The sequence below is a fragment of the Choloepus didactylus genome, chromosome 4 (genome assembly GCF_015220235.1).
Source record: "Choloepus didactylus isolate mChoDid1 chromosome 4, mChoDid1.pri, whole genome shotgun sequence".
Taxonomy (NCBI): domain Eukaryota; kingdom Metazoa; phylum Chordata; class Mammalia; order Pilosa; family Megalonychidae; genus Choloepus; species Choloepus didactylus.
In genome coordinates, this window is record NC_051310.1 from 50,586,407 (window position 1) to 50,610,811 (window position 24,405).

The 24,405-nt window shown below is 35.4% G+C and overlaps 1 protein-coding gene across 4 annotated transcripts in view; it reads right to left on the reverse strand.

Moving 5' to 3' along the window:
• Positions 1–24,405, reverse strand: part of SLC38A6 (solute carrier family 38 member 6) — a 59,113-nt gene that overhangs the window by 33,745 nt on the left and 963 nt on the right. For 2 of the 4 annotated variants that reach the window (XM_037832589.1, XM_037832588.1), the window contains exons 2-5: positions 23,911–24,041; positions 22,011–22,084; positions 4,170–4,222; positions 944–983 (exon numbers count right to left, since the gene is read on the reverse strand). In XM_037832589.1, coding sequence (XP_037688517.1) covers positions 944–983; positions 4,170–4,222; positions 22,011–22,084; positions 23,911–24,041 — 298 coding nt within the window. Of the gene's footprint in view, positions 1–943; positions 984–4,169; positions 4,223–10,407; positions 10,769–20,191; positions 20,255–22,010; positions 22,085–23,910; positions 24,042–24,405 lie in introns of those variants that run through there. The other 2 variants (XM_037832590.1, XM_037832591.1) reach the window with 2 other exon arrangements.

Sequence of the window (24,405 nt, forward strand, 5' to 3'; positions counted from 1 at the left end):
TCTTTGATGGAATGTTAACTTTTTTCCTAAATTAACAAACCCATTAAAGAATGTGGAATTTGGTTGAACAACCCATAACAATACTTAATGTACAATAGCTCAGATCTTGAGTATCAGAGTTGAACTTTATTAAAATTGTCATTTTTAAATGATTTCAAACTGTTATGTGTACGAAATCAAATTAAAACTTCCTCTGATCACACAACCTTGTATAAGATCCAAGAAGCATGTCAACCTTCTTGTATTTTCTTTTAACCTAATAATGTTTACTTAGCTCCTTAGTCACTGGTAAAAGAAAATGAAGATATTGTTCAGCACAATGCAACTTCTTTACAACACATACAAACATAATTCCCAAATTTCAGATTTAAATGTTTAATACATTTGGTTGATAACAGAGTGTAACTAACAACAATTTTTATTTTTATATGGTTCTCAATATTGGAATCAGTTCTAGAATCAGTTTTTAATGGGAACAGGATAAAAGACATTTGAGAATGTTTCTTATTTATCTCAGATTTGTTTATTTTTTAATCCACTAGGTCATTTTTAACTTCTTGGTTACAAGACAACATTGTTTGTACAAAGCTGATTGCTCATAGTCTATGGAACACCACTCCCACTAAAGCATTATTCTCCAGTGGGAGTGGATGAGACAAAGGTAGAGGGGAAATGTTTTAGCAATGTGTTGAAGACATAATAACAAGACTGAAGTACCTCCTATTCCACTTCCAATGTTTAGATGGAACTGAATCTAGAAGCTATTATTTCAAGGACTGCTAAAAAAGGATCCAAAAAAGAGAATGAGGTCAACACACAGCCCTTCTGAAGAAACCTACATCTACAGAGGTTCAGGTTCCCAGATATTAGTGAGGTAAGAAACCAAAAGGAAGAAATCATTTCCATTACATCTAAGCACAAGTGCGCACTTTCAATTGCTTACCTCCAATATTCTGAATTATTATGGTGCCCGCCACCACCATCTATAAAAGAACAAATGACTTCAGAAGATGAAAGGGAAGTAATATTAAAAAATCAGTATTTTATTAAAATCCAAGAACTATTACTTAAAAACAGATGCAGAAGTCATGATGAGAAATTGAAAAGAATAAATTTTGCCAGCTGTTTATAATACATAAAATTAATAATCATCACATAAAAGTCTTTCTTTAATAGTTCCACTGTTTCTATAAATAACATTTTCAAGAGTTTTCTTGGCAGTCAGTTTTAAACATTTAAAAGTGTTAAAAGCTAGTAATTGGTGATTATCAAAGTACCAAAAAGCTGAAACTGAATCTAGCTGGTCTCAATCTCCCTTTCTTGAGGTTTTACCACAATGCTTTTGTAGTTGTACTGAGACAGCTTGGAGTGTGCTATACCAATGCCGTATTGCATAAAAGGAAATGATACTGTCTTCCGAGAGTATTAACTTAGTATACACCAAGTCTTTGAATTTGAATATCCCTGTCCCAGGGATTAATAAAATCTAGAGCAAAAAACTCTGGAGCCCAACATCTTCAGGCCCTGAAAATTTAGGCAAAGTGTTTCAAATTCAATAACATGAAGTGGGCTGAATGTAAGACAATACTAGGTAGTAAGACTGTAGCTTATTGGAGAATCTCTCCCCTTCAAAATGGGGTAAGCTGCTACTGAGCTGTAGCCTGTTATTGGTAGGTAAGAAAGTGGATCCAGTGTAGCCAGAGCTTCTGATTTTTTAAGAAATTAAATTATTTCAAAATGTTATGACTCTTAGTTGGCAACCAGTTAAAAATTTAAAAAAAAAAAAAAATTGAGCCAAACAAAATATGCCTGAGGACTAAGTTCATCCTGCAGGCTTGCTAGCTGATGATCTTTGATGAGATTCCAGGGAAACTCAAGATAGCACTTTGCCCATTCTTGGTAATCAGATGTACTCAGAGGAAATGGCTAAACATTCTGCTTTCACTTGAGTGAGCCTTTTAATCATTCATATCCTTGTGGATCTGAACCTCCAATGTATGTTTGAAGCTGACTAGCTCTCTAGGATCATTCAGTTCTACATGGATTGGTAACAGATCATCCTTTGGGTCCATCTCTACTAGGAATTCCATCAGAGGCATGGCATTTACCTACCCAGGAAACAATCTATGTTATTGGAACCTAGAAGCCTTGGGATCTACAGAGCAGGGATAGTGATATGAAAATTTGGCAAGGAGTCTTTGGAGGTGTGGTTATTACCACTCTAATATTTTCCAGAAAGAATTTTGTATGTCAATCCTTTTAAAAATTAGTTCCATAATGCCGTGGTTATTTGTGAAAAGACTATTTTGAACTTTTGTACACTACCTTTCATATGCAATTGATACTGTCAGTAATACATGAAATTTGGATTTCTTTTCTATTAATGTAATGCAAAAAGCAATAATATAAACTTATTGTTCACTTCCCATTCTTTGGCTGAATTTAAGCATTTAAGATCTAGAAAGTATTTATCTATTGATTGATAGATAAATCTATGTCTTCTGTGCCTAGCACAGTGCATGGCATATGATATTTGCTCATTAATATTTATTTGTGGAGTAGGTAAATCAATTTATAGACAATTTTTAAAAATTTTCCTTAAAATTTTCAAAGCACTTCAAAAACATCTCTGATTTTCAGAACAATGTTACCATATCATATATTATACCTATATCTTATCTGGAAAGAAGGAAACAGAACAGTTTCAACCCAATGGTGGAAGTAGGAAGGGAATATGAAGCAAGCAAACAATAACAACTCCTGATTCAGAGCTTGTTGTCTGGTTTACCTGCCTACTAAGAAATGGGTGCACACATTAAAATTATATTGCAATTACTCTAGAATTTTAGGAAAAGGAGACTCTCAAAAACCCATACTCTTCTTTTAGACATTGCTGCTATACAAGGAATACAGAAGAAATACTAATGTGAAATAACAGTGATGATACTTAAAGAGTCATGTATATAAATCACATTAAATAAAATTGGGAGTTTTGTCATACAAATATCATTTTCTTCTTCTTTCTTGGTTAAAATAGATGCAGGAAACTGATCAATGATTATACCAAACATCCTGATCATTAAGGAACGAGAAACTGTTACCAGTAATGATTAACAAAATCCTTTACCCTCAGATAACATATACTTTATTTTGTTCAGGTTTCACATTACTAAGGTAAGGTTCAAGCCATGAGACTACATGGTATAAGATTTAAATATCCCCCTGTGTACTTTAAAAATGATAATAGTTTAAATGTAAAAATAGATTTCCCCCTATTTCCTAACTGTCTTTTCCACCCCAGACTAACTTCTTAGGAGGTAGTTTAGTCACCTCAAAATACAGTATCCTTTTAGCTTAAAAACAAAACAAGCAAACAACACAAATAACAGATTTACAAAGGAAAAGAAACAATTCCTGTCTTGAACCAAAATGAATATAGGTTTTAGAAGCATAATAGCTCTTCAGAAATAAAGTACAACAGCACTAATAGTAATGTTTAACTCCTGACCACCTGACTGTAAAAGAAGGCAGTGTTTTCACCTACCTCTTAAATTAATTTAGTATGCCTATATCAAATGAGTGCCTAACAAACACCGCTGCTATTTCTTATTCTAAGTAAGAAAAGCAGTAAATTTGGAGTCACAGGATCTGGTATTGGTTTATGTAATGGAAAAGCAGGCCCCTTAATTTCCCTAGGCCTTCCTTTCCTCACCTATAAATGAGGGGATAACCAGATAATCTGAGCACTGTTTGGTTTAAATATGATCTTCTAATGGCTGGTTATGTAAATAGTCATGTTATAATTTTAATCCTAAACTTTTCTTCTTCTGTATTTACATGAATTTGTTCAGAGAACATAATCATTAATAAGGAAAGCTCAAAATAGGTCATTGTTACTGTTTTAAAATTATTCAAGTCACTGCTCTCCTTCATCAGGCTGAAATTTACTCAAAGATTTAAGTGTTGAATTAAATGTATTGATGCATTTTTTAGGAAAGGCACAGAGAGAGATTTCTTCTCTTTTTCTTCCTCTTCCCATCATTCTTTTTTCACTATAGTTTCCTCTTATTCCCCTAATTTCTTTTTCCATAATTTGTCACTTTTAACTTGAAACAGATGGAAGAAATGCCTATTTGGGTTTTGGACACAGTGAGAAGGAAAAAAAATACCTTTCCAGATAATCCAAATGCAAAGAGTCCAAGATCTTCATAAGATGTCACAGCTGTTAAGAGAAAATATAATTTTCACATTTATGCAAAACTATTTGTGTGCCAAGTCTTAAAGGTAAGAAAGTTATTCCTCTACTACAAAATAAGCATGTTATAATTCTTATGACTCAGGCCAACCAGGACTAGACATAAGCATGAGAAAAGAAAAGTCTCTGTAACACCCTGCAATAAAGATGGACTGTTTGACTTAATTGGGTGGTTTATATAAAGGTATTCAATAATTTCTTGCATCAAATCTTTAACTTCCTCTCCCAAATATAGCTCAAAATGCCTGTGATATTTGGGTGTCTTGGTAGAACATGTCTTTTTACTCAGTAGTGACAGGTTTCACTTTTTTTTTTTTTGAATCACCAAGGACTCTTTATTATGGTTCCCTAATATATCTTACGTTCTAAAAGATTTTATCTCTCAAACTGCACATAATAATTATTTCCCATTTTTATTAAGCAAAAGTTTCTGTAACCAGTGTCAGCACATGAATTAATGTAATTTTGGTCACTGACTAAGAGCTATCTATCTACCTATCTGGCATCTCTCTATATCTATTTTGAAGTTACTCCGTGAACAAATTTCAATGATTTCTCTTAGGCATTCTGAAGTAGTAAAAGTAGCTCAAACACTCCCATTATCAAGTCTGCAAATTCCTAGTTTAGATCCTCAAGTTAGGAGCAACCACCTTATAGCTATTAGATGGTCAGACTAACTTTTAAGCAGTGACCACTTTGGGGGGACTTTTGAAGACTTACGGTCTGTAACCAGAGTCCTTTTAGAATAGACAGAACTTAGCAAATTCCAAGGTTGTCTAGGAAATGCACTAATTCAAATGGAATAATCAATTAAGAGCAACCCTACCCGTCACTCAGTAGCACTGCATACCACATTGTCTAAAGGTAAATTTTCACTGGCAATGGTTCCTAAAAACTGGGTATACAAATAGTTAAACCTAGATAAAGTTGTATCATACTTTCAGAGACATTCACTTTTCCAGTCTACCCAGGATAATGAGAATGTGTTCATAATAGGAACAATACGTACTATTATCCCACAATTAGTAGGGCATGCACTTTCTTTTTTCAACATAAAAGAATATGAAATTACATTTTCATCTCACATTTTCAAAAGTGTGGTCACAGGAAAGATGAAAATTAAATAGTTCATAAAAGAACCAAATCACATCCTTAGCCCATTTAGCTTCACGTTCTAACCAGTAAAAACACCATTGGTAAAAATGAGTAGTAAAAGCATTTGTATAATATTATAGTTTTAAAAGTGCTTACCCTTATAGTGCTTATACTAAAAAGAAGCTGACTAGCAGATACTAAGCCCTAGTGCAGCAATAAACAACTCCTATGAGTCAGAGATACAGCTCATCATTTCTTAAAGCCAGTTTTAATATGTCCTCTCAAGACAGACATGGGTTTCCTTTAAACTGCCATATATTAAAAAAATATCCTCTGGACTTTCATAACCAAAGACCTCTAGGTATGCAGAAATAAGCCTTTTTAACCATAGGTGGTCTTTACATATTATAACTACAAAGTTGGAAAGGGAATAGTAAAATGCTGAAAAAATAAGTTTTACTAATTAAGAACAAAAGAAAACTGAAATTTAATCTATTATCAAAGTTGATCAAAGAATTAGAAACTTCTTCGATGGCATAACTATTTAAAAATATATATTTATATAATGCCAAACAGTATACAAGGACAATGTAGTTTTGAACTTGGGATATATAATTGGATAATGAATAGAAGAAACCTTTGTGTTTTAACAATGAAAGAGTTTTCAATAACAATATTACAGGGGTAGATTTTGGATATATTTTAGAATATAAAGGTAAAAAACAGAGTTGCAAAAATTTAGAACTGGAATTTTTTTCCCTATGTGAATGTGTAAATTTTTTTTTTTTTTTTTTTGCAAATATACATATCCTAAAGTGAATGCCTTAAAAAAATAATTATTTTATTCAATAAATCATTGCTAATTTGTTTTAATATTCCTAAACATATTAAGTGAAAATGTTATTTAGGGACACAATTCCTTAAATTTATCATTCCAAAACCTTGATGGAAATGTTAACTTCTATTTAAATTGAAATTGAAAATGTCATTTTGCTATATATTATATGAACAAAGTCTCTAAAAAGTCTACAATCAGTCACTCGAAGCATGAGAGAAAGGAAATACTACTGCTCTTTCTTTAAAAAACAAAACAACAACAAAAATCCAACTTTTCTTCTAAGAATTTAAGCAAGGAGGCTTTTATTTCAGTGTTATATATGACACATTTTATATCAGTTTCTCAGTTAGTGAGCAAGATATCAGGATAGTACTTCTCAAAAAGTTTAACTAGGGTTTTTGTTTCTAATCAGCAGAAAACAAGTATAGATTGTACATTTAGTAAATGTGAAATGCATATACCTTTACCAGGAGCAAAATAATAAAGTTTTATTGTTCCATAAAATACAATCAAACTAACAGCTTCATGCAGACAGTTCTAACTGTAATTTCTGACAATAGGGACATACATCTTAATCTCCAAATCGTTCTTGGGATCTATTATTTTCTAGTTTTATAAAAATATCTTTAATTACAGAAAATGCCCAAATTGAGAATGAAAAAGATTTAGACTTTTATGTGGAGACTGAATACAGTGCTCAAATCCTAACTCTTATCTTTCAGGTCAGTGTGTCTGGCTAGTCATTCACTTCCATCACTGTCATCATACATTTTTTAGTTGCAAAAATTAGAAGCACTTTTTGATGTCTGAGACATTATGAATATGAATAATGGCTTCTAGTTTAACATTTAGGCTTTACTCAAATAAAATAAGTACACAGTCAGCCAAATGCTTTATCTTCACATATTCACTTTTCAGTGCTTTTCTGGATTATCACAACACATCAACTAAAGGAACTACAGAAACACTTAGTTTCATTTCCTCTACCAAATATCTTATAGGTTTTATTTAAACTGCAATTTTATTTTCTCTTGTGTTAAGTAATTGATATATCAGTTTGTCTACCAATAGGGAATATCTTTTCTATTCTTTCACATGACCAATGTTTTTATCTTATTTATAAAATAAAAGATGCTTTGAGGGATATCAAAATAAGATGTAGTGATAACAGCCACAACAATAGCATATTCCTACAGAACAGGAATAATACTACGAAAATTATAAAATTGTTATTTATAGGAATTTATATAAGCAGTATCTGGTACAACCCTCCTTAAATAAATAACTGAAAGCAGTCATTAGCAATCTATTTTAGGAAATTGTGTTTCTATCTTAAAGAAATCACTGCTATGCTTTGGAGGCAGAAAAGCTGTAAAGCTTAATTCATTAAACTGGGGGAGAATTTCTTCCTGAATATACTATATCAAGGCACACTTCAGTGCTATTTTGGCTGGACCAAGAGTTTTGCCTGCAAAGAAATCCTTTAGAAAGTTGCTTCCCATGAAGTAGTGGAATATTTCCAGCTAGTTACTCCAGTGTTCTGTCTGCTTTGCATTTTTTCCTCAATGAAATAGCACAATTAATAAACTCTGGGCACAGTACAAAGCCCAAGTTTCAGCAGCAGCAATATTATCTTTGGATCTGCATTGAGGGACATAAGTTATTCAAATACAGTTCAGCTCTCAGAAAGTTGGCCATTTGGAACGTACCCTTATTATTTTAAAATTCCTTCCTTTGTGCTTTCCATCATTTTCCTCTCACTTTTTTCCCTCTCTAATAGTGCCCAGGAAGGCCATTCATTTATTGTTTATTATGCAATTTTATCGCCACTTTTGATCTTTCTTGGTATGTGTTTAAATGTCAATTTATCAACTAAATGTGGCATCATTTCAGAGCACTCAATGCAGTAAAAGAAAATACAATGCTAGAATACTAGAAACATTCTCCTTTCAAGTGGCACAGTGGTTGTGATATTGCCTGCATAGAGATAATCTGGGATCCCAAACAATACTTGGCTCTGCAGTGAACAATATTTTTTTTCATAGTCATAATCCTATAAATGCTATTCATTGATTTTCAACATTTAGACTCAACCTATAGATAAACAATGAAAGACTTAAATATGATTACAAAGCAGAAAGTAAATATTGTCAACTTTGACACTGTAAAGATACAGCAATCTATGGAAAATGGAAAGGAAGAGGGTAGGTGAAAGAAAGGATGGGGGGCACTAGTATCATCTAGCAGGGCAGGGAGTCAAAAAGATACTGCCTAAAATTGATGGAACAAAACTTAAAGGATTAAATGTATTATTTAAAGTTATAAAATAATCAGTGAAAGAACTATTGAATACCAACCAATGAAAAGGGAGAAAGGGATGGATTAGTGTATCTGTGCTAAATCCTCACCTTTCATAATGAAGTGTTGACAAATAATCATAAATAAATAACATATAATAAGCAATAAATAACAGTATAAGAACATTATTTAGATTTAGGAAAGTAATGACCCAAAGAAATAAAAACAGAAACTCTTTAAATGCTGCTATTCTGGGAAATGGAACTATAAGTGGAGAAGGATGGGTGGGGAACTACTCCAAGTGTGTGTGTGTGTGTGTGTGTACATATGCATATATTACCTTTGATAAAAAATAAAAGGTTAATTTTAAAATATGTTTAACCCTACAGTGAATCACACTCATTCCCCCAAAACAAAAAAGTTCAGCTTCTGCTACAAGGAGCACTTAGTCTAATGTGAAGGCAAACACTATGCAGGATTTGCTACCTAAGTAGGGCACAAACACAATCTAGCCCAGGGGTTCTCAACCTTGGCATTATTGACATTTTGGTTCAGACAACTCTTTGTTATGGGGGGCTATCTTGTGCATCACTGAATGTTTAGTAGCAACCCTGCCCTCTACCCACTAGATACCAGTAGCACTTTGCCACCCACTGCCACCAGGTTGTGGGTGAACTGAAATATGCTCACTAATCAAAAGAAAAAAGAGATAAATATCAAATATAAACAGTTTGGATAGCTGACTACCATTCCAAACACTAAGAAAATGAAGAGTGAGCTATGAGATGGTGTGCTGGTTTGAATCTATTATGTACCCCACAAAAGCCATGTTCTTTTAATCCAGTCTTGTGGGTGAAGACTTCTTGTGGGAACTTTTGATTAGATTATTTCCATGGAGATATGACTCCGCCCATTCAGGGTGGGTCCTGATTAACTTACTGGAGTCCTTAAGAGGCTCAGGGAGAGACAGCGAGCTCAGAGCTGACTCAGCTCCAGATGTTTGGAGATGCTAAGCTAAGAGTTGAAGCCCAGAGTTTGCCCCAGGGAAGCTAAGTGAAAACTCAGAGGTGCTTAAGAGAAAACCACTGGAATGAGAAGCTGAAAGCAACGTAGTCCGGGAGCAAAGGACCCGCAGACGCCAGCCATGTGCCTTCTCAACTGACAGAGGTGTTCTGGACGCCATCGGCCTTTTCCTCAGAGAAGGTATCTACCTCTTGATCCTTTAATTTGGACATTTTCATGGCCTTAGATCTGTAAATTTGTGAATTAATAAACCCCCATTGTAAAAGCCAATCCATTTCTGGTATATTGTATTTCTGACAGCTTTAACAAACCAGAACAGATGGGAAATAGGAATCCATTGTCTTTCAGTCAGTTTCAGTTCCTGTGTGCCTCTCATAGTGACAGCACCGTGCACTCCTTAATGGATTCATCATGGGATTCATCATAATCCCTAAAGCTATCAGTATTCTTTATATGGCACCCAGACCAATTCTGGACCACAGAAATGATAATGCAGGTTTATTAAATTTATTGAAAGACGTCATGTCGGTGTGTAACATGGTGTGTAGATGTTTATCACTATTTTATAAGCTATATAAAGAATTTTTAAAGGTAATTTTAACTATATATAAATTCTGACTTGTATGAGGATTTTGGAACTTACAAGATATAATCCCTCTGTAGTTCTAGCCCATCCATCCATTTACCACCCATGAATCCAGCCTTTACTAAATACCTTCTGTTTGTCAAGCACCATGGTCAATGTTGAGAAAACAATGGTTAATGGTCTGAATATATGTTAAATTTTCCAGGAATGCATGTACCATGCAAATGTAGGACAGACTACAACTTGTTTTGTTTGGAACTTTGCCAAAAATTGGTCACCATTTAGGAAAACCACATCACCAATAGTACTTACTTTGTTTTTGTTTGTACTTTATTTTACTGTTGTGGCATTTTAGTGTGTATAGATAGTATATCAGTTTCCTATGGCTGCCGTAACAAATTACCATAAACTAAGTGGCTTAAAAAAAAAAAAAAAAACCAGAAGTTTATTCTCTCTCAGTTCTGGAGGCCAGAAGTCCAAAATCAGTTTCAGTGGGCCAAAATGAAGATGTCGGTATGGCCATGCTCCCCTCTGGAGGCTGTAGGAAAGAATCTGTTCCATGCCTTTTCCAGTTTTTGGGTGCCTGCTGGCAGTCCTTGGCTTGTGGCTGCATTACTCTTATCTCTGCCTCCACGGTCACATTGCTTTCTCCTCTTCTGTCCATAGCCTCCCTCTGTGAAACATGTGATTGCATTTAGAGTCCACTCAGATAACCAAGAATAATCTCTACACTGCAGGATCCTTAATTTAATCATATCTGCAAAGTCCTTTTTTGCCTTTATGGTAACATTCCAGGTTCCAGGGATTAGGACACAGATATCTTGGGGGACAGTGGGTCCATTATTCAGCCTACCACAAGAAGGTCATAATACCTATGGGAATTTCATTTTGGGATAGTAAATGGAGGATAGTAAATCTAAAATATTTTTAGAAAATATTTTTTATAAAAAGAGGGTACTGGGATTAATACAATTAAAAATCACTGTTTCAGAAGTGAAAAAAACAAAATGGAGGGCACAAAGGGGCCATTTAAATCCTTGTTTATTTCCTCATTGCTACAAATTTCCTTTTCACCTCCTTCTGTGGCTTCCTACATCCTCAGCAAAAACTCCAAGTTCCTTAGGATCTGATACTTGACAACCTTTCCAGTTTCATTTTCTCCTTTGTGCCATATCCATCAATAGTAAACAATATTTGGTACCTTGAATACAATATGCTCTACCTCAGCACATGCTGGAATATTCTCTCTTGCCTTATATGCTAGTCAAATTCAGCTCAGTTCTCTAGGAATATTTACTGACTCTCACCCCCATCCCACGCAAGGCAAACACTTCTTCCTCGAAGCTATCACTGCACCTTGTATGTATTTAAATTGTTACACTTATTACACTACATTATAAATTTGTTTGTTTATACATTTATCTTTTCTATTGGACTATGTGCTTTTTCAGGGAAAAAACTGAGTCTCGTTTAGCTCTGTATTCCTAGTAGATAAAGAGTACTGAATAAATGAATAAATTAACCTCTATCCTGGGCTTCAGTTCTACTATGATCTGTCCTCCTAAACATACTTCAAAGACCACATACCTGAAACTGGACTCATTTTTACTTTGAATTAACTCCTCCTACCGTGTTCCTGCTCCATTAATAACAGTATCATTAACCCAATGGCCCAAGCCAGAAATCTGAGATATCGTAGATGTTTCCTTCTCCCTTTCTCTTCACATGCACTTCTATTCTCCCTGTTACTGCCTTAGTTTAATGGCTCTATATTTTATTCTTAGTCTTTTGTAAGAGCGAGACCTGACTGCTAACACACTCAGGTACTGTGCAAATTAGAGCTAGACAGATAAATTAGAAAGGCACCCCCTTCAGGCAGAGGAATAAGAAAAAGGTTTCCATCCTGAACACAATCCTGAGGGCAAGCATGGCCTAGAAATATGGCTATTCCTCTGTGAAAAGAACTACTCTAATCTGGAGGTTGCTCTTAGATCTGTTCAGTTTTTGTTTTGGAAATTCCCTTCACTTCTCTCCTGTGCTAGATGCCTTATCCAGGTTTTACTCCCTAACTTTGGTAAAGGGCAACTTCCATTGCTCACTAAGTAAGGGTGCATCGGGGGATAATATTTTGAGGCCTTGCATGAAAGGCCATTATTCTATCTTCAAACTTAAATGAAAGTTTGGCTGGGTACAGAATTCTATATCAAAATCAATTTCCCCAAGAATTGTTTTATAGTCGTCTTGCTCCTGGAAGTTCTATGCTATTATTATTCTTGATTCTTTGTTTGAAACTTTTTTGTTTGTTTTTTTTTCCTCTCTGAAAGCTTTGAGAATATTCTCTTTATAAACCAGCTTTCTGATTTTTCTTAATGATGTGCCTTGGTGTGGGTTCTTTTATTACTATCATATTGAATACCAGGCAAACACTTTCAATCTAGAAACTAATATTCTTCAGTTACAAAAACTGTTCTTGTATTATCCTGTTGATAATTTTATGTCATCCCATTTCATCTCGTCCCTCTTTGTAAAATTTCTATTATTTGCAAGATGGATCTCCAGGACCCTTCCTCTAATTTTCTCATCCATTCTCCCCTATTTTCAAGCTCTTTGTCTTTTTTTTTTCCTTAGGAAATTTCCTTAATTCTTTCAACACAACTACTAAATTAATTTTAATTTTATTCTTAATTTCTTTAATTCTTGTGTTCTCTGAACACACCCTTTTTCTAATTTCTTGTTCTTGTTTCAAAGGTTCAGTATCTTCTTTTAGTTTTTGGAGGCTATTAAATCTAGTTCTTTTTAAATTTTCTTCTGGTCCCTGCTTCATCTCTGTTTCCTCTTTTCCTCTCAGTTTGTTTCTTTCTTTCCTTATTTGTTGGTTTGTTTGTTTATGGTGTTTTAGTGTAAATCTTTCATGTTAAAGGTTTTTCTCAAAGGTCTGGTGATACTTGGCTGTTTCCCTAAATGTGAGGCACTAAAAGGCTAAATAGTAGCTCTGTGTGCATGGGTGATGCTTACTGAGTAGTAGGCTTAATCACATCATGATCAAGCAGGAAGAATTCAGCTATTTCTTGGAGGACCCACAACTATTTGTAGCAAAAGGTCTTTTCTTTTGGCAGGAGAGATTCTGTAGAGAATACTTCTCTAATACCTTAACTGAGAGCAGAAGGCTTGGTGCTAGCATTCTGAGAACTCAGGAAGCAAGGAGGCTGGGAATCACCTTCAGCTAGTAAACTTTCACTTAATCCCTGTTTTTAGTGAAATGATCTTGCCCTTAACTATAGCCAGTGTATCTATGAATCCAGAGTCTTCTTGCTTTACCTTCTCCACAGAATAAACTCCAGTTTCTGTAAGAGTGAGAAATGATAGCAAAGTGTATACAAAAGTGGACTCTGTAGTTAGATTGTATGGATCATATAAAAGCTCTTCTACTGACTAGCTGTGCAACATTGAGCAAGTTTAATCTCTCCATAACTCAGCTTCTTAATCTCTAAAGTGAATATAATATCTATCTCATGGTTGTTATGAGATTAAATTAATACACGTAAATCTCTTAAAACAGCATTGGGCAAGCAGTAGCTCAATAACTGTAAAGCTTAAAGAAAAAAATAAAAACTGGCTGACAGAGGGAATACCATTGTTATTATTTCCCACCTCACACTCACTCCCCGGAGGAGCTTGTGTTCACTAAGTGGAATGCAGGCAGAATCGCCCAACACTACTTAAAACTATTGCTTTCTCCTTCCCTCTTTGAATTCATATAGGTTAAATGCATGTTATGATACAACCCAATTGTAATTCTAGTAAGTGATTATGGCCTGAACCACACAGTAGCAGTAAGGAAGGAGAGAACTAGACAGATCTAAGAAATATTTACAAAATTGATTCATAATTGATTGAATGTGTGAGGTTAAGAAGCTATAAGAGTTAAACTGGAGGTACCATTCACTGAGGTAGGGATACAGAAAGAGGAACACATTTGAAGTGAGAGGAATGAAAGATAGTGAGTTTAATTCTGCACATGTTGAACTTAAAATGTCTCTGGGCTATCTAATGGAGAGGTTCAATTGTAGCTCAGATGTGAATCCTGAGCTAGGATTGAAATTATCAGCCCAGAGTTGGTAATGAAGATATCAAAGTTTAAATGTTACTCAGTGACAGTATGTTATAGGCATGGCCAGAGACAGAACCCTGGTGAGTCAAAGACTGCTGGTTATTTCTCCCCTACTACCTGAGTAATAGAACCTTGACTTTTAGTTAGGCCTTGTGCTGGTTTAAAACTGTTATATACCCCAGAAAAGACCATATTCTTTTAATCCTTTCTTGTGGTGGCAGACCTATTGTGGGTGGGACCTTTGGTTAGGCTACTTCAATTGAGATGTGACACAGCTCATTCAATGTGAGTTTTAATCCTTTACTGGAGTCCTTTGTGAAGAGGATAAAAGACAGTAAAAGCCCAGAGAGCTGAGAGAGAAATGCCCTGGGAGAAATAAGCAAGGACCCACAAGAACTGAGAGAAAATGCACTGAAACCAGAACCCAGGAGAGAAGGACCAGTAGACGTCACCATGTGCCTTCCCATGTGACAGAGGAACCCTGGAGCCAGCAGCCTTTCCTCAGAGAAGGTATCTTCTTCCTGATGCCTTAATTTGGACATTTTCATGGCCTTAGAATGGTAAATTTGTAACCTAATAAATCCCCATTGAAAAAGTCAACCCATTTCTGGTATATTGCATTCAGGCAGCTTTAGCAAACTGAAATAGGCCCAATGCCACCTTCAGTAAAAACTACATTTTCCAGGCCCCAGTGCAACTTAGTATGACTAAGTTTTAGCAATAAGATATATATTGAAATCGTGAGATTCAGCTAGGAAGAGGTCTCTTTTGCTCTTCCTGGTATCTAGAATGTGGATGTGATCACTGGAGTTCCAGAAGGCATTCTGGATCTCAAGGACAGGGGTAAGGGGTGGGTAGGGGTGGAGGGGACACACATAAGAACAGTGGAACAGAAAGGAAGAAGCCTGCATCCTTGATGACACCATGAATCAACCATAACAGCCTTGGACTACCTACTTACAGATTTCTTTTCCATGAGAGAGAAATAAATTTTTATCTTAAGTCACTATTTTCTGTATCTCAATTACTCACAGTCAAATGAGAAAGACCAGTAATAAGAATGCCAGCAGCCACTTACTAAACATTTACTATATGCTAAGCATGGATTACCTAGGTTAAATTTTTATTCTTCATTTTTAGCAACCCTCTTGTATATTATGGTTAAATGTGTCTGTCCTTTCTTAAAAACAAAAACAAATTTCCTTACAAGAATTTAAAGCAAGAAGGCTTTTATTTCAGTGTTACATACAGGAATACATCAAATACCTACTTTTAAAATGACATATCTTGTATCAGTTTCTCAGTGAGCAAGTTACCAGGATAGCACTTATCAAAAAAATTAACTTAGGGTTTGTTTTATTTTTAAACAGCAGAAAACAAGTATAGCTTGGATACTTAATAAACATGAAGAAGAAAGTACCTTTTCCACGAGCAAATACCATAATATTGAAAGATTCCAAAAAAAATTGATTTTTCAGGGTTCTAAATTTAAATAAATTAAAGTATTCTTAATTTTTCAAATTAAAACACAATTTTATTGTTCCAGAAAATGTAATCGAACTAACAGCTTAACGCATAAAGAGAAGTTAAGTAGTTTCTTCCTACTTATTAGCTGTATGACTTGCCTACAGTCAAATAACTAGAAGTAGTAGAATCAGAATTAAAACCCTTCTGCCTCCCACAACATGAACAGACTGATGGAAGAAGAACTCGGCCTGAAACTGAAAAGTAACAGCCAGAATTAGAAGGAAAACCATGAATTCTCTCTGGCCTCACCAAGCTAAGTTATGTTCTTTTTCTTTGTTTCCAGAGCACTCGTACATACACCTATTAATATTTTTGCACATTGCAGAAACCATTTGTTTATGTGTCTGTCTTCCTACTAAGAACAGAGATGGTATTTTATTCATCTCGGAATTCCCAATATTTATCACAGAGTCTGTAAACAGAAGTAATTCAATAAAAGTTTTCTGAATGATAAATCAAAATCTCATCCCTCCATGAATCCCTTCTTTGTGAACCGGCTTAAGTGATTTGGATCAACCTAATGACTTGGCTCTTGGTGTACATGCTTACCTATGAACCGAGGCATTTAGTTCATTCATATATCCCTTCATCAATTATGCAACAAATATTTCTTGAATGTCTATTATGTGCCAGGTACTGTTACTGGCAATTAAGATATAGCAGTGGACAAACTGACTAAAATCCCTTTCCTAATAAACTTACATTCTAGTGGAGGAAAGACAAAAAGTATGCAAAATATATAGAATGTCAATTGAGGAAAGGGCAGAGAGCGTTTAGCAGTAGGGCCAATTGCAATTTTAAATAACATAGTCAAAGACGGCCTCGTGGAAAAGGTATGATTTGTCAAAGGTTTGAAATTATGGAGCAAGCAATGTGGAAATCTGGGGAAGAACCTTCCAGGCAGAAGGAATAGTAAGTACAAAGGTATGGAGGCAGGACACTACCTAGCAAGTCTGAAGAACAGTAAGGACAATTCCAGAGCCAGACTAAGTAGGTCTGGATCCCAGCTCCAGTAACTCCTAGTTGGGTGACCTTGGACAAGTTACTTTAACCTCTCTGTGTCACAGTTTCCTCATTTTAAAATGGAAATAATAATGGTACTTATTTCATAGGATTATTATGAAGATTACATATATCAATATTTGTAAATTCCTTAGAATCATGCCTAGCACATAGTAAATGATATAAAAGTATGTTACATAAAATAATAACAAACAATGTGGCTGCAACAAAGTGAAGAAAAGAAGAGGTAAATCAGAGATATAAAATGGGGACAATATCACGTAGGACTTTGTAGGCTATTTTAAGAATTTTGCCTTTTACTCTGAGTGAGCTGGGAAGCCACTGAAAGACTTTCAGCAAAGGAGTGGATCAACTTAATATATAGTAACAGGATCATTTTGGTTGAATTGCTAAGAACAGACCATAGGGAACAAAGGAAACAAACATATAAGCTATTACTAGTTATGGTAGCTTAGATGAGGTGATTACAGCAGAGGGAGAAGTAATCAGATTCTGGATATTTTTGAAGGGAGGGGCAACAGGATGCGATGGATTATACATGCACTATGAGAATAATGACTCATAATCACAATAATGACTCCTCTTTTTGGCCTGAGAAATAGAAGGAAGATGTTACCATTTACTTAGACGAGAAAAGAGTAGAAGATATTGATTGGTAGGGCAAAGGTGGAGAGTTTGGTAAATTTGAGATGGATATTAGACGTCCAAGTAGAGATATCACAGAGACAGTTGGATATGAGATTGAAGATCAGGGAAAAGTTCCAGGCTATAAATATAATTTGAGAGTCATATGAGCGCACCAAGGGAGTGAGTGTAAAAGAGTTCAGAGGAATAGTCCCATGGGTACTCCAATATTTAGAAGATGGGAAGATGAAGAGGATTCAGCAGAAGAAATAAAAAAGAGTGTTCAGTGAAACAGAAGGAAAACCAAGAGAGTGCGTGAAAAGTGTTTCACAGTTGATCTTTCACAGGGAAAACAATTAATTGTCAAATGCAGCTGACTGGTCAAGTAAGTTGAAGACTGAACCTGACTACTGAATTTAGCAACATGGAGGTCACTGGTACAATAATAATTTCAGTTGAATGACAGGGAAAAGCCTAACTGTAGTGGGTAAGAGAGAATAGAAAGAGAGGAAGTGGAGACATCTGGTATAGACAACTATTTTAAGGAGTTTTGTTAAAATGATATGGAGCAGAAGGTTGAAGCAGTTATGGAGTTAAAGAGGTATTTTTAAAACAGAAGAAATTGCAGGTTATTTATATATTTAGAGGGAAGAAAATGTAGAGAGGATCAAAGATGATGATAAAGGAGAGAGAAAGAGGAGGAAGTGGCTGGAGTGATGTACTGAGCAGAGCAAATGGGATCATGCCACAAGAGAAGGGGCTGGTCTTAGATAGGAACACAAATAGTTCATCCAAAGTGACAGAGTTTATGGTTGCAGATGAAAATGGATGGGTGGGTAGAAAGTAGTGGCAAGAGCTCATAAAGTTCTTTTAAGATTGCTTCTATTTTCTCAGTGAAATAGAAAGTAAGGATATCAGTGAAGAGTGAAAATCAAGGAGTATGTGTAGGAGGTTTGAGGGAAAGGAGAAAGCATGAAAAGTCATCTCCTAAATAGCAAAGGAAGTGAGTAAATGGACTGAAGAAGTAGATCAGAATTGTGGGATAGCATGCTAGGTCCACTAGACACTGAATTATAGTGGTACAGTCCATTTTTTTTTTTTTTTTTTTTTCAGGTGCATTCAGCTATATGGGTACATGTGGGAAGTAGGCAGAGTTATATTCAACCATCGCTGGGGATTTGCCAGAGGAGTATGAGATGTGAGGGAAGGGCAAGAGAATGATAACAATAACCTACCATGAAATCTCAACTGAGTAGAGGGAAATAAGGACACGAAGAGGTAAGGGACAGTGCCAAGATGGTCAGATCAATAAATCGAAGTCCTGGCAGGAGTGAAGGATTGTCAGAGTTGGAGAACTTGAGGGAATGAGTTAGAAGAACAGGAGGTGTTAGTGGCAGGATGTTTGAAAGTGAAATTTTGGAGAAGAAGCAATTTTGGTAATGACAAGATCAACATTATGAACATGGTAGCTGAAGTAGGTAGAGAATATAATCATTAGAGGAAAGGAGGACATTAAGGAACAGAGAGTTCTGAAAGGTTCATCTACATGGATAGTGATACCCAGAATTATGACAGGAATAATGCTAAAGAAACAAAAAGGAAACTAGGAACTAAAATTTTCATGAAAAATGACAGGGTGTGGGTCTATAAATGATAACAATAGAGTAGTAGGTAGTATACACTTATGAGATTCAAAGCTGGGGGGTTTAGAGAGAAGACAGAGAAAGGTTGAGAAGTAAAATGAGGAGCAAAGAGGGTATCTAACCCATCTTCAGACCTGGTAGCATGAGGGATATGGAAATATGGGAAAGAAAAGAATGGCTACTTGAGAGGACTTCTCAGAGGAAACTTGGGTCCTCTTAGGGCAAGAAAGTGAAGGGAAGGTTCAGAAAAGAGTTGAGGTTGGGGTTTTGCTAATGACTGACCGTGAATTCCAGAGAGAATAGTGAAAAGGTTTCAGGAATTGGGGAGGACTGGGAGATGAGGTCAGAATAGGAATGACAGAATCGTATGGAATGTGTCTGGAAAATGAAGGGATAACCTAGTATTCTTGAAGTGACTAACATAAATTGAGATAAAGGGTACAATGCCATTAATCCAGATGGTCTCAAATAAAATAATGGTAGCAATGCAATGAGTAGTGGGAGTCAGGGAGTGAGCAGTAGGGTTTTGACCCAGAAGCATGCAGAGTTCTAAAACTCACATTACTTCCTGCTGATAGTGACATCAAGGCAAGAAGATGGGAGCACTGAGATTATTCCCAGAGCATAGGAATGTCAGTGAGCCAACTGTTCTGAGATAGCACTGGGTACAACAATATGCAATCTTTAGGGGTTTTGTCCCAAATGAACACTCACTGTAATAAGAGCAGGTATTTATCAAGGACCTGGCATTTTATATATATATTACTTCATTTAATTCTCACAACCATCCCAAGAGGAAAATGTTATTATTACCATTTTACAGATAAACAAAGGCCAGAGAGGTTAAGGTACATTATATGTCACCCCAGCTCCCGAGAAAACTCCTGATAGACCTCAAACCCAATATAAAATCAAAAACAGAAATAGTTCATTTGAAGAAATCCTTTACTTTCATTAAGATTAAAAAAAAAAATATGTCCTCACCTTTTATCTCCAGGCAAATAAATGGAACAGTTATTTTGTAAAGACTTCTGATAGCCCTTTCTGACCGACAAATTGGATATGAACATAACATCTTTATGACAGTCCAATAAATTGAAGGAAAAAATTAGACACACACTATTCGCTATTCTTTTATATGTGTGTACATATTTTTTAAAAAGCCTACCTCCACAGAGAATTTTATAATGACTGAAGGAATTCAATCAACAGAAGACAGGTACACCAGTGTCTATGAAGAAACATGAAGAAGTTAGTTCATGGATCCAAGCAAGCTATGATAATCAAAGAAAAAGAAAGAGAAACAGTTGTTTCACCTCATAACGTTCCAGTGTAGCAGAGAAACTAACAGTACCAGAATTAAAGCTAAATATAGATGAAATGAAAGAGAGGAGAAAAATTAACATTACTTGAAAATCTCCATAAATTAAATGTTACTCCCAAATAATTGAAATTCGTAAAACAAAACATTTTAATGAAGACATAATTGTCACATAATTGACTAAAGTATTAATCTGTTATTAGAATCCATAATAAAAGAACCAATAAGATGGTAAAGTAGCACAATTAGGTAAAAATAATTATTTCACACAAAGTAATACATTTCAGAACACATCTTTAAAATTCCAGTCAGGTTTCAGCAGACTTTACAAATATACTCATTTAATGCTATTATTCCTGAATTCAGGATGCTGTTATAAACACTTGTCACTTTGAGATCAATATTTGCATTGTTTCTTATTTTTCTCATCTGTCTACACTTTTATCTGAGCCCCTTGAGAACATACATTTGTAGGCTAGAGGGCCAAAGGTATTGGTATAGGCTACAGCCATGGTCTATGGCTCCTAATTTGGTTTTGCATGTGAATAACCAGGAAGGTTTGTTAAAAACATATTCCTGAACTCCACCTCAGGGTTTTGGAATTCGAATCCCTGAGACTTAGAATTCTGTGTTATAAGATCCACAGGTGTTTTTAATACATAGCCAGGTTTTAGGAAAACAGACTAGAGCAGTGGTTTTAGAACTACCTTTTAAAGAGTACCTCTGGGCTTCTCAAAAAGTACCTCTGGGCATCTCCCTCCTGTTTCAGCCAGAAGCACCCCACTTTTACCTATATGATATATCTATTCTGCTTCTTAAAATCTGAAAACCACAAAGTCAGATAAAGCAAACTGAACTCACCCAAACAAGAATTAAACCTATGACTTCAGTGTCATAACTGACCTAACCCAAAGATAAAAGACAGTTAAAAACAGCAGGATTGATGGACCTAGAATATCTGTTAATGCCAAAAGGAAAATCTTATAAAAGCAACGCTGTAATTCACATACTTTTATTTACTGCAACTAAAAGAACTTATTCAAGACATAACCAAATTGCATAATTAAGTTCCAAGTGGAAGAAACATATATACATACATATAGTATATTAAACTGCATATACTTCTTCCACTTATGAAAAACTGTCTTATTCTGAACTTACAAGTAAAAAGACAAAACTTACCAAATGAATTCAAAGCTTTGTAACCTTGCCCCCAATAATCCCAATTCTGCTGCTCTTACCACTGTCTGGCAGGTAGGGAGCAGGGAAGGCAGAAGTAGATCTGGGAAGGCTTTCCTTGAGGAAATGACCACCCCAGGAAATATGACTTGAATGAATGTCTGCCTACTGCTTCTCCGTGAGTGTAAGGTTTGGATACTTTGAACACCTTCAGGTTTCTCCTTAAACTACTCTAACCAAGATCATTATGTTGTGAGTTGTGGAGAAAGGCAGGTAAGAATGCTAGTTTCCTCCTCTTCTCCTGTCCAAGGAAATTCCCATGTAGGACTGTATTGATATATCATGGCCTTTTGAAATTCTCCATTTCAACAACCCTTCCTAATAATATGTATGCCCACGGGAAATCTGATTTCAGACGTCCAAACCTGTATGCAGATACAATCTCAAGGAACTGCCTGATCACATGAAACAGCATACTTTTACTCACCTGTTTGAATACACATACTAAGCAAGAGATGGACTGAGTAAGAAGCCAGGAGAGCAACTGTCAGCAGCAAGAAACTAAAACATAAAAGAAAACATGGTCAGACACCCCAAGAAGTATCTTGTTTTTATGATATCTAATCTCAAAAACAAATCTCACATTCAAATGCTCACAGAGACTGTCTTTGAATATGTTAGACTGTGGTATTTCTTTCTTTTTTTTTCTTTTTCCTACTTTTACTTATTTACCAAATTTTATTTAAATGAAAATATACTGTTTTTAAAATAAACTTTATTTAAGTCAAAACCAATTTCCTCATTTAGCACTTGTCTGCTGACTGCTGGTTCAGCCATCAATGGTCTTGCAATATTTCCCTTTTATGACTATTTTTTTCCTATCCTAAGACTAAACAGAGGTTTAAGTTATGAAATCTCACTGTCTTCTCCTTTTCCTTTCCTCCATTTCCCCTTCCAGTGGCGTGGATTTCCCTATCATATCTTCACCTATAGTAATGAATTAAGCCAGCATCTCCTAGCATCTATAAAATACACACACAATCACCAAACCAAACTATTGCAACTAACATAATTCTAATGCCAGGATTTGAAATATGTATAAACAGTGTAACAATTGGCATCCTTATGCATGTGAAAAGAAACAACATGCATAATCCCCCACTTATTCTCAGGGAAATAAGCATGTCCTTTTAAGGACATGCTTCTAAAGAGAGTTGTCCCCAATGGCTTGCCCCCCCCCCCATACTTGAAGAAATTTTATCTTTGTGGTCTATTTAACACTTAATACTTGTTAACAAATAGAAAAATTGAGGGGTGAAAGTCCAGTGCCATTAGACTGACATCAGAGCCCTCACAAAGTAACAATCTGGCATCACCAAAAGGAAGCTGATATGATTCTGTGAACACACATTCAGTCATCTAGATCTGCATTAAGACCCTGGTGTATAAAATATGATTTTCAAGGGGGATCAAAAAGTACTCTGGTTATGTCTTGCCTAAAATGTCATGTATAGTTTCAAAGTTTTAAAATTATGGAAGAGTGTGACTATATCCCATAATAGAAGCAAGTTGAGTTACTTAACAAAAGTTGGTTTGCTTATCAAGAAATCTGGAATAAAATCATGAAATAAACCTAAGTGAGATTCTGCATGTATTCTAAATGTATTTTAAATTTCCTAGTAAAATAGGTTTTCTTCTACTGACAAAACAAACAAAACAAACTTGCTATTGTTCATTCATTCTATTAGCATGGTGCTAGATGCTAAGGATAAGGTCATGTCCTAAAGGATGCAGTTTACTGGGGCAACTAACTTGCAAACAAATCACTACAACACCTTATAATAATGGAATGAATATACAAAGTACTACAGAAGAACAAAAAGACTAAGGATGTCTTCTATTTTGGACAAACTGGCATATGAGCTGCATCCTGAAAGATGAGAAGGGATAGACATAGAACACATGATGGGCCTCAGAAAGGGAAGCAAAAATTATTTAACAAAAGGAGGAGAGGAAGAGATGGAGATGAATGGAAAGATTGTGTGCTTTATTTTACACTCACAAAATTCTATTTATAAGTAATCTGCATAGCTGATAAACTTTTATTCCCTTGAACCAATTTGACACAAATAAGTTTCTTAGTTATAAATGACTATGGAGTTTCCACTTTTAAAATTTAACCACACTTTTTGATAAAAAGATACAAAGTATATGGTATTCTTTTAAGCTATAGACTAACAACAATATAAGACCAACAAGAAAAATGGAAAAACCCAGAAATAATTTAACTAAAAATTGCATAATACCAATTTCTGGAGCTTATCTCTTTGCTTCTCAGTGTAGTATGGAAATGAAAAAAAGTGATGGTAAAATAAGAAAAAACTTACCTAAATCCAAGGATACCTGTATTAGCCATAACATAAGCTAAGCCAAGGATGCCACTTCCCATGATGGCGTTCATCAAATTAAACACTGAGAAACCAAAAGAAACACCTGGGGATCCCTGTCTGTGAAGCTCCTATAAACACACAAATTTAAATAGTGCAAATGTTTGAATGGTGAAGTTCAAATTTGGTCACGAAATCACTAAAAGTTTACGCAGAAAGTCTCCTGCATGCCACTAGCACTGATTTCCTTTCCTTTCCTTTCCTTCCTACCTCCACTAGTGCAGCTCCAGGAGTCTAGAGTGCCCTAGGAAAATTATCTCCAGGAATACAGAGGCACAGGTAGGCCTCAGGAAGAGCAAGACTAACCTTGTGACTGCAGGAGAAGAAGATAAGACAGGAATGGGGTGGGGGCATAATGGAGGGCTATGGCCTCTGCTCCTGTGATTACTGGAGAATCCCTGAGTCAGCCTGGGGCTGCTGAAGACACCTGTTGTT